This window comes from Cydia fagiglandana, chromosome Z, assembly GCF_963556715.1.
Source record: "Cydia fagiglandana chromosome Z, ilCydFagi1.1, whole genome shotgun sequence".
Lineage (NCBI taxonomy): Eukaryota > Metazoa > Arthropoda > Insecta > Lepidoptera > Tortricidae > Cydia > Cydia fagiglandana.
Window position 1 is genome coordinate 30,143,662 of NC_085959.1, and position 16,538 is coordinate 30,160,199.

General features: G+C 39.4%; 1 protein-coding gene across 1 annotated transcript in view; it reads right to left on the minus strand.

Annotated features, from left to right (window-relative positions):
- LOC134678891 (zinc finger protein 395) overlaps positions 1 to 16,538 on the minus strand; it is a 66,711-nt gene that overhangs the window by 19,457 nt on the left and 30,716 nt on the right. Inside the window, exons 3-4 of the mRNA XM_063537636.1 lie at positions 10,599 to 10,726; positions 6,906 to 7,063 (exon numbers count right to left, since the gene is read on the minus strand). Coding sequence (XP_063393706.1) covers positions 6,906 to 7,063; positions 10,599 to 10,726 — 286 coding nt within the window. The remainder of the gene's footprint in view (positions 1 to 6,905; positions 7,064 to 10,598; positions 10,727 to 16,538) is intronic.

Sequence of the window (16,538 nt, forward strand, 5' to 3'; positions counted from 1 at the left end):
CCGGACTCGGACCCGGACTCGGACCCGGACTCGGACCCGGACTCGGACCCGGACTCGGACCCGGACCCGGACTCGGACCCGGACTCGGACCCGGACTCGGACCGGGACTCGGACCCGGATTCTGACTCAGAGACCCGGACCTTGACCCGGAAAACCACTATGATACCTAAACTAAATAAACCACTATGATTACCTACCATAAAATGTGGGTATGATGATGCCAAACCCCTCCCGCTCAAACTCCCGTACACCGCACCGCATGCGCCGTTAAGTGGGTTAGGTTAGGTTTGAACTGCGATCCTCACAGAACCGAACAAAAGTGGGTTAGGTTTGGTTAGAACTGCGAGTCTTTCAGAAACGAAATGCTACTAGAAAAGTGGGTTTGATTAGGTTCGAACTGCGATCCTCACAGAACCGAACTGCTATCAGAGAAGTGGGTTAGGTTAGGCTAGAACTACGACCCTTACGGAAACGAAATGCTTCTAGAAAGTACTCGTTTTACCTCCTTTTCTACATAGTGCACCATCTACCATAATCTTTCACCGGGCCCCATAGAAGTCGGTTTTTTTTTTCTTAAAAGTTATCTTGACAAGAGTAGGCATCGAAAGCACAGACCTTCGGCATTCAGTCACGATTGAAAATTGTGTGAAATAATTTTAAACGAATGCCCGAAAGGAGGAGTGTGTCCCCACTGCAAAAATATTAAACTATGTGTAAACGTCAGTATTTTAAAAGGAAAATCCCTTATAAAATACCTTGACTTTACACAAAGTATTTTACTAATATTAATAGTATATTACTTATAACTTGTAAATAATGCTTACCTACTTGGTTCGTATGCATTCGTGACATAAGTTAGCCTCTGGTAGCCAGGTGGATGCCGTGTATACCGATTTTTCGAAGTGTTTTGATAAAATTAATCATAATAATTTGATCATGAAACTACTCGACCTCGGTATACACGGTGACCTCCTGAGGTGGATTAAATCTTATCTGTCTAATCGTAGCCAAGCTGTGGCCTTAAAAGGTTATACGTCTCGTTTTCTCCCCATCCCCTCTGGAGTACCTCAGGGGTCGCACCTTGGTCCTTTATTCTTTATCTTATATATCAATGATATGGCGGCCTGTTTCCGTAGCTCTGAACACCTTATATACGCCGATGACACAAAGATTTATAAAGCTGTGTCTTCGGAAGCGGACTGCCTATTGTTGCAAAAAGATCTAGATAATTTTGTCCAATATTGCTCAAATAATCATTTGTTTTTAAACACAGAAAAATGTTTTGTTATAAGTTTTAATCGAAAACACAATCCGATAGTATATAATTATAATTTATCCGGTAATAACATAGCACGAGTCTCTTCGATTAAAGACTTAGGTGTCACTATGGACTCGCAACTAAACTTTAACGAGCATATTGATAACTTATGTACACGTGCATATAAAAGGTTAGGAATGATTCTTCGTGTCGGACAACCCTTCAAGCGGCCAAATACTTATAAATTATTATTTTATTCTTTTGTTAGGAGTATCCTCGAATTCGGGAGTGTAATTTGGACACCTCAGTATCAAGTCCATATTGACCGTTTGGAGAGAATTCAAAACATTTTCTTAAAATCGTTAAGTTATAGAACAGGCACTTATTTTGTAAATTCTACCTTGGCTGCAAAACATTTTCGTGTACCTTCCCTTTTTAACCGTAGGATATACTTGGACGTTATGTTTTTGTTTAAAATTCTTAAAAATATTATTAATTGTTCTAATCTCCTAAGATTAGTCACTTTCAGTTGTCCGCATCACCCCTTACGCCCTCGATCGCTGTTTCATGTTAGTTTTTCTATCAAGAACTATTCCAGGCATACCTTTTTCAGACGAGTTCCTAGTTACTATAATAAACATCTCTCCGAAATAGATTGCTTTCAAAATTCGATATCTAGTCTAAAAACCATAGTTAAACGTAAGTTGTTTTAGTACCTAAGTACTGATAGCAGTTTTTTCTATCTGGTATTAATATGCAGTAGTTATAATTGTACTTACACAGTTAACATAATTTATAATTTATGAACCTCCAGGTCTTTTTTATTGTATCTTTTGTTGCAGTACATCTTGTATTGTATTTTTGATATGCTTATATGACTGTTTGGTTTTCTCAATAAATTAAAAAAAAAAAAAAAAAAAACTAAAAAAGAAAGCTATAACTCCTTAGGAAGTTATAGCTTTCGAGCAAGTGTGATGAAAAGTAACGAGCTGGGTTTTGAATTATCGTTGTAGTAGGAAATAGTAGTGGTCGATACAATGAGTGGTATTTAGTTCTCGGAAAGGAACAGCAACGTAATGACAGAGCCGCGGGGAGGCGGGCCCCGCGGGCCGCTCGCACGCTCGCTCGCTGCTCGGACTAGGCGCGCGCCCTCCGCCGTTCAACGCCGCTGCACTAACTGCGCGACCTTACTACACTTTTCCATCGAACAAAGCGTCTCACAAGAATTATTAAGTATGCCATTAGTTTTACATCAAGGTGATGAATTTATAAACCGGTAATCGCAAATCGACTGCCGATTTATCAACTCGTGTAACTGGTCGTCAACAGTGCAACTGCATTCATTCTAGTAATCGAATAAAATTTAAAAAAAAAAAATTCGGTAACTGCATGTTATAGGTATGTCTTAGGAATTAGAATGTAAGTTTTAGTATATTATTATGTAAATGCATTGTCCGTAGAAGTCACGGAGACCTTGGGAGTTAGTTATAGATGTCTAACTAAGCTAAGTTTGCGTTCATGACGTGACTAAATGTGATATTGCTACAATGAGAACGTGACTTATGCACTTTTAAGTACATATATATGTATCTATATTACGTAAAATAGTATAGGTAAAAGCGTCGGTCGTTAGTGTAGCGATGGTGGCAGATGAGCGGGCATTGAGCAGGGCTGGGCTATAGGCTAGGGCGCCGGTGCCGGTCGGTGCACGGTGGCACGCAAGTGGTGCTGGAACAGGTTCCGCGCGGATCACATGTGGCGGGTCGGTGACCTCGCCCACGGTAATCCGGGACGGCCAGTGTCGTTGGCCAGTTTTGCTGACCGGACTACTTCAGATACGTTAACACTTAACACGTCCTTATCTTTATAATCCCGATACGGGCTTTATTACCCTGTAGACACAGCTACCTCTTAAAACGGTGAGGCGTTAATTAATATTGTAACGCTTGGTAGTGTAAGTCTCGTGGTGTTTATAAATTCGGTAAATTATCATCGAGCATACAAAACTTGAGACAATGATACATTTTTTTTTGCACAGACGCGGCGTCAGTGCGTCTGGGTTATGCCATTGTACTACTCGTATTGCTTCACCAATAATAGCCAGCGTTGTTCTGCGTGGGCGCTGCTCGTTACAATATTTACGATAGGTACATTCTATTAGCAGCAGCACAAAGGCAAATACCGTTTTATTAAACGACGGAATCCGGAACACAATTATCGTTCATTAAAAAAACATAATTTAATATGTAGTTGTTAAATAACTATTAAGTAATTGATCAATGCTTTTGCAATCTTAATTTTTCGCGAAGTGGCTAGTTCTCACTGTTGATGTTGTTTAGTTTATTCGCGAGAACTATGTAATTATTCATTTATTCATTCGACGACCCGTCGGGCCTAGTGGGTAGTAACTGACCCTGCCTATCAAGCCGATGGTCCCGGGTTCGAATCCCGGTAAGGCCATTTATTTGTGTCATGAACCCAGATATTTGTTCCTGAGTCATGGGTGTTTTATATGTATCGTCGCCTAGTACTCATAGTACAAGCTTTGCTTAGTTTGGGTCTAAGTCGATCTGTGTAAGATTCTCCTATTTATTACTTAAGCAAAAAACGGCAAAGATGACCTTTCTTAATAAAAAGGTAAGTAATTTATGCAAATTTCGTTATGATTACGGCGATATTGTCAAAAAGATGTAATAAGAAATGTTGTTTATCGACAACCGACATTTAGCCTGAAAACGTGACACTACGATAAAAGATAAACGACATTTGTTGCGTAATTTGATGCGCTGCATGAAGCCTACGTTCCGGGCTGCCCACCGCCGCTCTTGGCCCGCTCCGCGCGCGTGGGCCTGCCCTCGAGCATACTCGCCCGGTTAACAAATATAAATAACTGCTGACTGTACTGTAATCTTACTATTACGTAAAATTGCAGCCAAGCTAAAATTAACACTGTTGACGTTACACTCTGAAAATAATCTTTCCCTGTACTTGTAGCGTAAGACTTTATTACTTGCCAAATTTCACAGTTCTAGGTCAGCGGGAGTCAATTTCATAGTTCTGTCAAGAGTGTAACGAAGAAGAAGGTTAACGGGAAGTACCTACCCTATGGATTTTGATTTCATTGCGGGTGTCGAAATATTTATACGTTTTTTGCGGCATAAATGGCCGTATCTGTTATTTACGTTAACTTAAAAGTTTCATTTTTTCACAGCTTCAAGGGACTGTAGAGTTGTAGACTTGAGTATATGATTTTAATTTCAATTCGATACCTCCAAGTGTTCCGGAGATAAAGGGTCTTGAGAAAGAATTTTAACAGCAGGTGTCAGGAAGGGTCGAAAGGGGGTGAAAAAAGTAACAGTCTTACGTAATAAAACGGGTCCAATATTGATTAAGAAAGCCGGTAGATTTATTGTAGTTACCTATGGAGATCATATAAAATACGTTAACGATTGTTCAGCGGCACAATTGCATAATAGCGCTGCGGTTCAGCCTTGACATTGCGCCGTAGAGAAGTAGGTGCACATGCATCACTGTGAACTCGGCGGCGCGACACGTGTATCCTAAACATACATTCCCTCACAAACACTCTGAATTTTACACCATTTAAATATATCAAAATGTACTTTACTTACCAAACTATGCTACTTTCTACTATCGAGCAACTACAGCGGAAGTTGCTCACGAACCGTCTAAGTTAAATTGTGGGACTATAATTTGAGAGCGTAAAAAACGCATTTCATCTTACTCGTAAATGCTCTAGTTATCTAGTAGATAAGTGATCTATAATCTTAAATCATACATGTACATTGTCATGTTTCTATATAATGTGACGCTGTACCCAGCGTACATAAAATTATGCTAAACGAAAGTCAACAAAAGTAATCTTCTGCTAAATAATATGCTGCAACATGTATTATATGCGTAGTAAGTAATAGTAATGCCAAGTAATAGTTATGCAACTTATGCAAAATTATCATTCGACTAAAAGTATTTTTGCGATACATGTTATGCGAAGTGTACGAGTATTTGTGACAAACACAATTATGCCAATGGAGGGTAACCCAAATACTAGTTGTTAACCAGTACCATGTTTCACGAAACATACTGAAGTTAGTTTACAGTTTATATAAACTCGATACTAAATGTTTGTTGTCTAGTAGTTTAGGAGTACATGTATAGCGAATAATCAGACAATATTTGGAAGACCGACGTTTGCTCGGAAAACATAAAAACTCAAATATGCGCGTTTTCCCAGAGATCTTTTTCGCCCCAGAAAACCCCTATATACCTACACAAAAATTGGTCGTTTAAAGGTATAAGATACGCGGTTTGGAAGTTGGAAGTGGTTCATAACTATAATAAGCAGATATTGATTAGATTTCAAGAAATCGCGCTACAGCGCTGTAAACTGGAAACACAATAAAAATACATTGTCGACTTACCTTTAAATACATTTTAATACTAATATAGTTTGGACTGTTTGTGCCATAGTCCTATTTACAAACATGTGAAAAACTATCCTCTTTACATGTATTTTAATGTGACACATAAATTCGCGTAGCGGTTTGACATAGGTATAGGTCGCTTTGCAATATGGAGTTAATAATGAAAAGTTAAAAAGCACATTTCGCTGAGCAATAATATTTATTATTAATTACAAAGTGATGATCCAATGTATGGCTTCGTTGAACCATCACTTTGTAACGTTTTGCAGCAAAATAACAAGTAAATTAATAGATAGATCTAGATTACCTATAATATTTTGATGGCTATTGAGATTAAAATAAAACTTAGCTGTATCTAACTTACCAAATTGGTGCAAGTGGAATCCATCCGTAGGTACTACAGTTGTCAGTAGAATATGGATCATTAGGGTATATGATCGTAATTGATTAAACAAATAAAAAATGTACTTATACGAACTAATTTCTACAGATTTCATTCACTATAGGGCGCCAAAAACCTCAGTCCTACGACGGTAGTGACAACGATCAAGGAAAGTTTGGTTCAATTTAAAAGGTAACTACTTACTTGTTTTTAATTATGTATTACATTTCAGTTTTGTTTTGGATATTACTTATTGTTGTTAAAAGGTAACCAGTTACCTACTTTATTCAAACAAAAATTAAGTTAATCTTAGTATAGGTTAAAATAATTATGGAAGACATCGATTCGCAAAAATTAGCAAAGCAGTACTAGTAAAACTGAAAAGACAAGCGCGCGATATACACGCACTAACAGTGGCGTGCAGTGCATACAAAAAAAGGTAGGCACTAGGGTAGGCAGTCCATACAAAATGACCAAAAAAAAAGTTGCCGATTTTTATAGTTTGCGTTACATTCCTTCAAGAATGACTCTTCTAGAGCCCGATTTAAGTCTTATCTCCACTGCACGCCACTGCGCACTAAGGAAGGTGGTGGTACTAGTGCTCGACATGCTAATGGCCAATAGATGACTCAAGTTTCAAAATGACATGTACTGGGACCGCATTGAACACCGGTACCACCACCTTATTAGCTGTCCAAGTTAAAGGGTGATCAATTCTTTGAAATTTATAACCAATTTTCTGCATCAGGAATGGAATCAGTGGTGAAATGTGAAGTGTCAGTCAGGAGACGCACGAAGCGCGTAGGTAATGTGAACTTACCCGTTTCTTGCGGGGATGGAGATCCTCGTAGTCCATAGCGATGCCCTCGTCGCTGAAGGAGGAGGAGGCGGGCGGCGGGGAGGGTGTGCCCGAGCGCCACGAGGAGCCCGAGCTGCTGCTGGCGCCCGGCGACACCGACGACCGGCCGCCCCACCCATCTGTCACCACCACAATACAAACAGCTCTTAGGTACTGTTACATTATTTGTAAAATTATGGATCCACTACAAATTCATTTATTCATTATACATACTAGTATGCTAAAGTACCAAGTACGAACTCGACTGAGTCTGCAATGTCTGCAAGCATGTTTTTGAATGCAAATGTTTGATTTGTTGATAAAATAAAAATACATAAATCGCTATGTATGTATAAATCCCTATAAGATTTTAGAAGTTTTTTCAATCCCTCATGGACCCTATCATTAGAACTGGATGTGACTATAAAATGAAACCAACTTGGAACTATATACTTTTAAACAATAATATGATTTTCCAAATCGGTTCACACATGACGGAGTTTTGAGGTAACAAACATACAAAAAAATGTGCCAGCCCCCTAATCATAGTACCACTATAAATTAATGTAATTACTAAACGGAACTGTGGCCATCAACTTTCACTAGAAAGAGCCGTTCTTTTCGCGGCACACATGCGCCGCCGCCGCCGCAATAGAATGAGAGTTCTCGCTTCACCATTGCGTAACGCTCTCTACATACAACCGAATTTATTGTACTTAGTTATGTATTTCAACTAATGGTTCGTCTTCAAACTACACATTTTCAACATTAGTTTGATATAAAGAGTAGTACGATATGAATGAATACGCAAATGTATAGATTTGAGTTAAATTGTCAACAAGTAATTTAATAATCTTAAATCACGCGTAGGTAAGCAATTTCGTTAAGCTGCTTCCTTCATAGCATTCATGGAGGGCAGGAAAATATTTCGTAATATTACAGATCATTATTGATTTACCTTTATGTAATTGTCAAAAGTACTCAAACATAACACACAGCGGACAGTTTCTCTTAATTTCTCTCTCTCTGATCTTAATATCTGATTCAATTAAATTATAAAACTTCATAAGAAATTAGATACAGTAGAGTCCGGTTATAACGACATTCAAGGGTCCGCTGATATTACGTCGTACTAACCGGACGTCGTACAAAACGAGCCGCCAATTTTAATATATTTTTTAATCAAAATAATTACATCATTTTGTATTTATTAATACTTATGCGACAATCAAAGAAATAAAACATTTCTTTTAAAATATATATTTACGTTAGTATTACGACACCTTGTCTTAAATGGAGAGACTTGTGTGTTTAGAAGAAGCCACTTTTCATCAAGGTACGCGTACTCACTCGTCATCCGCAAATTACTCGAATCCCGTAAAATAAAAAGTCGTAATTCTTGGGGATCTAATCAAGATGACGTTGTTTTATCACATAGTTCCTGTGGCCACCTCCTGTGTCCATCGACAGATCAGCTCGAACTCAGTCGAAGGTACCTACCAAAATATTGCATTGTCACCCAACTTACATAATTATATCTTATTTATCTTATTTTTTTTATTATGTGTGAAGTTTAAGCTCAATCGAATAATGGGAATTGTTTTATTTAGTTTTCAAGATTACGAAAAGTCGCACGACTATCTATTTCATCTTGCTCCCTATATGCAAGAGGGGGAGGAGAGTTGGGTGCGCGGGACGGAGTAAGCTTCTTACCAATAATTTATTTGTAAAAACTACGTCGCTCGTCGTTGTAACCGGACTTGACGGACGGATTTTGAGTCAATTTCCGTCGTTGAAAGCGATCGGTCGTTATAAGCGGAGTCGTTATAAACGGTTGTGCTTTCATAGTAGCTTGCACTAAAACCAAACAAGTGCCTATACTTACGTCGCTATAAGCGGTTGGTTGTTATATGCGGAGTCGTACTAACCGGACTCTACTGTAGTTCTATCGCCCACACTTTTACAAAAGGCATAGGGTCCACCGATATACGGATAGGAGTGTAGTGTTTGTTTGTTACGTTTTACAATAACATCCATAAAAATAAGTAACAAGCGCCCAGGTCATCTGAACCACTAATTTATTTGTAGTAAGAAAGATAAAAGCGATGTCGTTAACAACTGGTAGCAGCTCTCAACTAACTGGTGAACTACAAAATTTTATGCAGAATATAATTATTATATAAAATAGCTAACTAAACCATTGCCCTTTTTCTACTTAATACAAAGCATTTGGTCCGAGTTGTTAGCACGAGAGCGAAGTTTCATCAAATACCTGTCTAGACAGTGTCTAGACCGCTGTGCTGTCTAGACGCTAACAACTCTATCCTTCATTTAACATATAAACCTAAACGGGGTCCCTACTGAATAGGTATGTAGGTACCTACCCTAATGTTCGTCAGGTTTTTCATAACAAAGGAGATCATCACTATGCCCATATTAATTAAGCCTTTTGCGTCGATAAATAATATACAGGGTGGAAAGATAAGTCGGGCCCTGGAGGGAAACTACCTTAAATCCTTAAGCTGGCTCATTTTACTTAAAGGAGACATTCCTTTATTTTTAAAAAGAAACAAAACTGCATTCAAAGATTTTCTAAAATTCGCTTGCCTCGCCCGGGACTCGAATCGACTAAAAATTCAAAAAAATAAACACTCGCAATTTTATTACCCTAGTCATTTCTCCAAGAAACATTAGGTCTTACACTCGTCTGTCGTACAAAATATCCATAAAATCGAATATTTAGTTCTCAACATTTTTTTGACTAGCAAAATTGAAAAAAAAAGAAAAATCTTTGAATACAGTTTTGTTTCTTTTTAAAAATAAAGGAATGTCTCCTTTAAGTAAAATGAGCCAGCTTAAGGATTTAAGGTAGTTTCCCTCCAGGGCCCGACTTATCTTTCCACACTGTATATGACGACGACGTTTTGAAAAAATGGTCCCAAAGAAAGTGTTTTCATGATTGCTTATACTCGTATTTATCCTCGTAAGACCCAGGGAAATTATTGTGCTTTTGAATATGGGACTTTCTTTTATTTCGATATGAGTTCAAAACTCGATTTTAATTTGTATACACTTGTGCAAGTACACTGGGAGTACAGTCATTGTTTTAGTCAACAGGTAGAAGGTTTAAGTATATTAAGTAAAGAACTGATGGTATACAAACGGCTTTAATAGGCTGCCTGCCGAAGCACTTGGATGCCTGCTATAACATGAATCTTACGTAACGTAACATACTTACCTAAAGTTTACCGTGAACAATTTATTAGAAGAATGCTTGGCGGAGCGCTCGAAGGGTCGGTTGCACCAAACTGTTCGTATCGTTAAAGAGTTCGCTAAATTTTTATGTATGGAAAGTTTCATAGTAAATCGCCGGGGCGCGCCGGCTGACGTTGATCAGTCTGTCAAATGTGGTTGGTGCAACTGGCCCTAACTCCATTGAAAAACAACTAAGTAGAAACAACTTTGTTATATAATAGAGGCGGATTTTTACCTGATTACACGAGACAAACGATCCTTGGACCAATTTACAAATTATAGCCAACCGTTCCGTATAAGGGAATGAAGAGAGTCCTCATAACCGTGAGTAGCCGATCAGGCAGCAACTTAACACAAGGTAGACGGCCGTGTTTTAATTGGTAAATAAGTATGTAGTAATCAATTGAAGGAACAACTCACTTGGACGCGGCGAGTTAGGCGAGCAGCTGAGCGACATCAGTACCAGCGCAGCGTTGCACTCGTTCATCTGGTCGTCGCGCTCGCCGTATCCCAGGTCGCACGAACTGCTGGGGCGGCGCTTGCGCGATCTGCAACAAACACATTATTTCAGTCACACTCAATCTAAGGGCCCTTTGATCATGAGCGAAAGGAATGGCGAATTTGATTTAACTTTTGTTAAATACATTTATGATAGGGATTAGTAACTGTGGTATAATAATATGAAACAAATCTAGTTGCTCCTCGAAAGGTAAACGTACTAGTGCTCGACATGCTAATGACCAGACCATTAGATGACACCTTGCTGTCACCTCTATTGAGTTTCAAGATGACATGTACTGGGACCGCGTCGAGCACTTGAATTTTATGTACTTATCATAGTAGATAACCGGGGCTCTCATGTATGTTTAATTTTCTATGAGTTTAAATTTACTTTAATTAAATATTATTTCAATTAATTTCAATTTCTTCAAGGTCTACAAAGGATCATTTAAGTGTCACGTCTTCATTCATTATACTTGTGACAGCATGAAAGCAAGGGTACCGTTGTGCATAGTGAATATTGACATATTATAGTATACATATATACTGATGAGCAGTCCGTAATGATATACTTATTAAGTCCTATGCTATACATATACAATAGTTTAACTGAAGAATGCTAAATTATTAACGAAGTGCCAACCAGCCGCAACAGTTACACGGTGCCTTTGCCGCGAAACAGGTCAGATCTATTACAGTATTTTTCCAAGTATAAAAATCAATATGCCCTTGCTAGTGTTAGACTTCTAAGAGTTCGTAGGCTGTGTCTTTATATGTCACGAGCGAACCGCCCCGGCTTCGCACGGGTTAGCAAATTATACACTTACTTCTTTCTTAAGAATCACTCTATCGATAGGTGAAAACCGCATGAAAATCTGTTCAGTAGTTTTTGAGTTTATCGCGAACAAACATACACACCGACAGACGTGACGGGAGACTTTGTTTTACAAGGTGTAGTGATTAGTGAATGTATGAGAATTAATTGCGAGTGATGAATGGATGATAAAGTTGTAAAAAGTCTAGACTAGTTTGTTGATCTATAGGGTTGGTAGAGGAGGCGACGGGGGTCGTCGACGCGCCGGGTCGCGGCAGGGAGCTGTTGCGCAACCGGCGGCGGGCGGCGGACGCATGCCCAGATATTTGGGCGAATTGTGTGAGGTCGAGTACTCTGCTCCCGTCTGCGTCTGGCCGGTCACCCCGTACCACTTACCGAAGGATCGACCGTTCAACTTTCACTAACTAGGTATTCTGAAGAGCGATTATAATTCGATTGAGACCAAGAACAGATGTCACAGAGGCTCTAAACGGCAAATATTAGCCCAGTTTGCTTCTAGCAGCATCATCGCGAATTGACGTATGCACGTTGTATGCATATATAATGTGAGTCATAGCAGTGGGTGACGTAGTTGTGTAGCGGTAAACGTTGCTTCATAAAATGGCCTCGCATTGGAATCATTGCATTTTAGTCAAAATTATGCTTATTAGATCATTGCAAGGATATGCTAAGTATATGCACAGTGCGAGATAAGGGAGCAAAAATGTAATTCGGGCGCGCGTCAACGCAGTTTCACGAGCAATACGTATTTCTTGTAATTTGACAAATGTCATCTTCTCCACCAGGCGACCGCAAATGTCACAAGAGCCAATCATCATGGGTTTAGGGCTAGTTGCAGCAAACAGAATTGATGGACTAATCAACTTCACCCAGCAGAGAACTACAAAACGTCACATAAGATACAATATAAAATTGCGAACGTTTTAACGGTGACAAACGATTTGGCAACCGGCCCGGCCCGGCCCTAAACTTGTTCAAATTGGTCGCTTTGTCGGTTGGTACAGACCTACCGGTAAAATAATTTGTTTGGTTTGGCATACAATTACGAGTATGTATACATAACTACGCTATTAATTTGATGTTAAGTATATGCCAAACAAAATGATAAAGGTTAAAGTTATTCAGTACGTATTTAGTCAGAAATACATATTCACTCTTTAGCGAAGGTCTGTGGAAATATTGCAATCTGCGTAGTCATTCAATAAGTATGACAATGAAGAGAATGCACTTACGTCACTGGCAGCGTGTCATTGTTTCGTACATTATTGTTGATAAGGTTGTCGAAGTTAGAGGGCCATTGACTCACGCTCGGTAGGTCGGTCGGTGACGCGGCTCAACGCACCGACCGACGCACAAGTTGTTTCACTTCACCCATACCAGCCATACCACCCATCTCAAACACTTTTTCAGTCACCCTGGCGCCACCCCTAACGCCCGCTTATACAAATTCGTAAAATAGATACCAACTTATGTTTTAATACTTTTAATATACAGATCTTATAACACGCCAATGTCATTTATTAGAGTTTAACCCCCTTTAGGGCCACTTATTGCACCATTCCACTAATACCCCGGAACCCGAATATATAACCCGGAGTTAACTGGTTAAACCGTTAATCCAATGTCAAATTGTAGGGGAGGGTTATTTTTTAACATAAACAACTTCTTGTTTCGTATATTATTAGCACATATATGTGGCTGTCATTATAACCTAAAACACTTATACAATTATAATCAGTCTCAACATTGCAAGGGATTTTCTAAAGCCTGTCAAAACAAAAGTGCCCATACCTCCCTATGGGTCAGGTGTTTAGGGCACCTTCAATAGTAAATAATAAAATTATAAAAACTTGGTATAAAATTGAAAAACAATCGACTGTTTAAAATATAAGCCGTGACGGGTGCGATTCTGCATAGTGCATTAATGATAATAGTTAGGTTCAAACTCCAAATAATAACGTATGCACGTGCAAAACGGTCAACGGCATGTGATGCTGACAGCTAAACAAAATGATAGATGATATTTGCCCGAGTCGTCTTTCCAGTTACTAAGCTAAATTACCACATTATACAAAATTAAGTAAGTATCAACAACGTCTCGAGTTACGAGGTGGTGCCCGAACCTCCCGGCTGCCCAATACTCCTTTACCTCCTCTACTGGTAACTATGGCAACTCCAGGTTTAACCGGTTAACCCCGAGTGAATGAATGGTGCAATACTTAAGTGACCCTTATTCGTAAAACTTAGCAACCTTTTACAAAACTCTGTTTAATTTTCTATCAAACAGAAATGTTAAAATGATGGATTAGATTTGACAGAATGTATGTATGAATAACGTCATACGTCATAATGTACTCATTGAACGCAGGTTATGTTAAAGTTGATTAACTTGAGGGTTTTCAAGGTAGGTGAATGACACGAGCGTTCTTTTCATCATTGCTCCAGCTGTAGGTGAGTCGTGGTCGTTATCGGCGCGGGCGACGACCGCCGCCCCCGGTCGTGGAGGTGACATTGCTGTCTACCTATATCGCATTTAACTTAGGTATAAATGTTGCTAAAATAGCTCCGACGTATTTTTTAGTGACGTAACCTTCTGTGATACGGCTAGTTTGATTTATGATATGATGGGGCTAACCAAGTAACCATCCAGTGTCTCAGTTGCTCTAACTACTATCGCGAGCTCTGACGTGAAACACTCGTGCGAAGGTAACATACAAAATTCATGTCCCTAACGTTTACGTTTTCACGTGACAAATATCAGCACCTAAGTTTGCCCGTTTAAACAATTAATGGATGGTGTTATGAATCGCCAAACAATTAGACATACGACTTAATAGCATACGTAAGAAAGTTGCGCATACACGTGATTGACGTCAAGATTTGGTTGTTTGGTTGAACAAGTGTATGGCCGCGTTGAACATGAAATCGTTTTGATAACTCGCCACGGTCACCGGCGGCGCCGGCTGAGCACACACTCGCTACTATAGCTGCGTATTACACACGCAAACATTCAATACGACCTTGCCGCCTGTTGCCGCGCTCGGTACGCACAGATGTAACACGACAATACATTTTTCGGTGATCTCTTACGTAACTTACGAAAGAACTTGTACTGAAAAAATTTCCACTTCATTTACAATTGTTTTTACATATGTGGTATGGCCTATATTTTTATGGTAATGTGTAAATGAGTAAATATTTAGTACTTTTCGATATTCATTTAAAAAACCCGAAGGACTAGATTTTTTTGGTAGCCGGAAAAATCAGCAAATTTCCCTGTATTTTTTTAAATACCTTAATACAAGGCTATGGTTGTTATTTATGGCTTATAAAAAATTAAATAAGTAGTCAATTGTTTCATATATTTAAATAAACATGAAATTAGTTTTCCTGTAATGATCAAAATTCTTAGCGCCCTTATTTTCTTTTGAGTAACGAGTAATATGTATTATACATATAACACAAGTTGCCTTGATTCATCCACAATATCTACATCTAATTTACTGGACAAGAACATGGTGGAATGATTGGTTTACCTAACTTGAGATCCGGCATTTTTTACAGAGCGGTTGATGTAGGTCGGGGCGCATTTTTTGTCGATACAAAAAGTCCGCAGCGAACGAGCGGGCGTTCGCGGTGATGAGGTCATCGCCAAAGTCGGCTTGTAATTTGCTCGAATTGCCAGGGCACGTCTATGTCAGATTCAATGTGACGCGAGTGCGGTGCGATATGTATGTACTACTACATCAAATCACACTGGTGACAACAATATAAAACGTCATCTTTACATACATATTTAAATATGTTTATTTATTGTTTCGAACAGAAAGCCCATACCGACGAAATGAGGACGCTGAGATGGGCTGCGAGTGTAACTAGGTTTGATAAAGTGCGTAATGAACACATAAGATGTTTTAAAATAGCGGCCATCAGGCCATCACACAGAAACTCGCCGAACAGAGGCTGAGGTGGTATGGATATGTCATGAGACGAGACGCTGACCATGTCGTGAAAAGGACGCTCGCCCTCCTGGAGCCCAAAAGAGTTCCAGGGCGCCGGCCTGCTGGTGGTCCACCGTGTCAAAGGAAAAAGCCCAATTAAAAACACAGACCACCCAAAATAAACATATAAATAAAAAATGCTCCCCAGGTCGCTTACATGCGTTATGGTGCCCAGAAGGCTGGCAGCGTTACCTTTTTGGATGGACAGGCTTATCAACTGGCCGTGGTAGCTGCTAGCTCTCCGGTCATCTGAGATGTCTACAAGGCCCTGCGAAATCTATTTAAATATGATTTTCGCGCTGGACCCTTTGAATATGAGTTTCTACACCGAACGGCGCAAATATGTAGCCCTCGCCAAGGACAGGATATATGCGCCGGCTTTTCTATTCTACGGTTGTAGGCGCAGCTACCGCCTTGACGGAAGTCGCATGTAGGTGGGACGGCGCGAGCGTGTCAACGCAGGTGGCGTCCTTCCCAACCTCCACGGAATGGGCGTCATCCCATCGGGGCGGTTGTTGTCGTCGCGTTCGATACCGTTCGGCTCAAGGATGGCCGCCACGCGGAAGCAAGTGCCTTCCAGATGACATCATTCATCGCGCTTCTCTGGCAGGACAGTGTAGGCACCATTCGGACGCTTTTTATATTTTGATAAAAAAAATGTATTTAAAGATAGCTTGCTCCATTTGTATTATTTCTCCTTTGTATTTAACATTCTGCGTACATTCCGCTCCCTACTCAAAAAGTTAAAAGTCGATAACTTTTATAATAAATGAATGAATTTAATTTTACTAGAAGTTCTCGAATGTACGAATCTACCCACCGAGGGGGTACATTCATACATATGTAGGTAGGGGAAAATTCAAACACTATCAAAATAATTATCAAATATCGTCTTGATTGGCCATGAAACAAGCAATGAATAAATTAAATATTAAAACCTCAAGAAAAATACTTTTCTTACCTTACAAAATATAACACGGTACAGACAGGTTTTTGTAAGACAAATGTTCCTTCCAAAACATC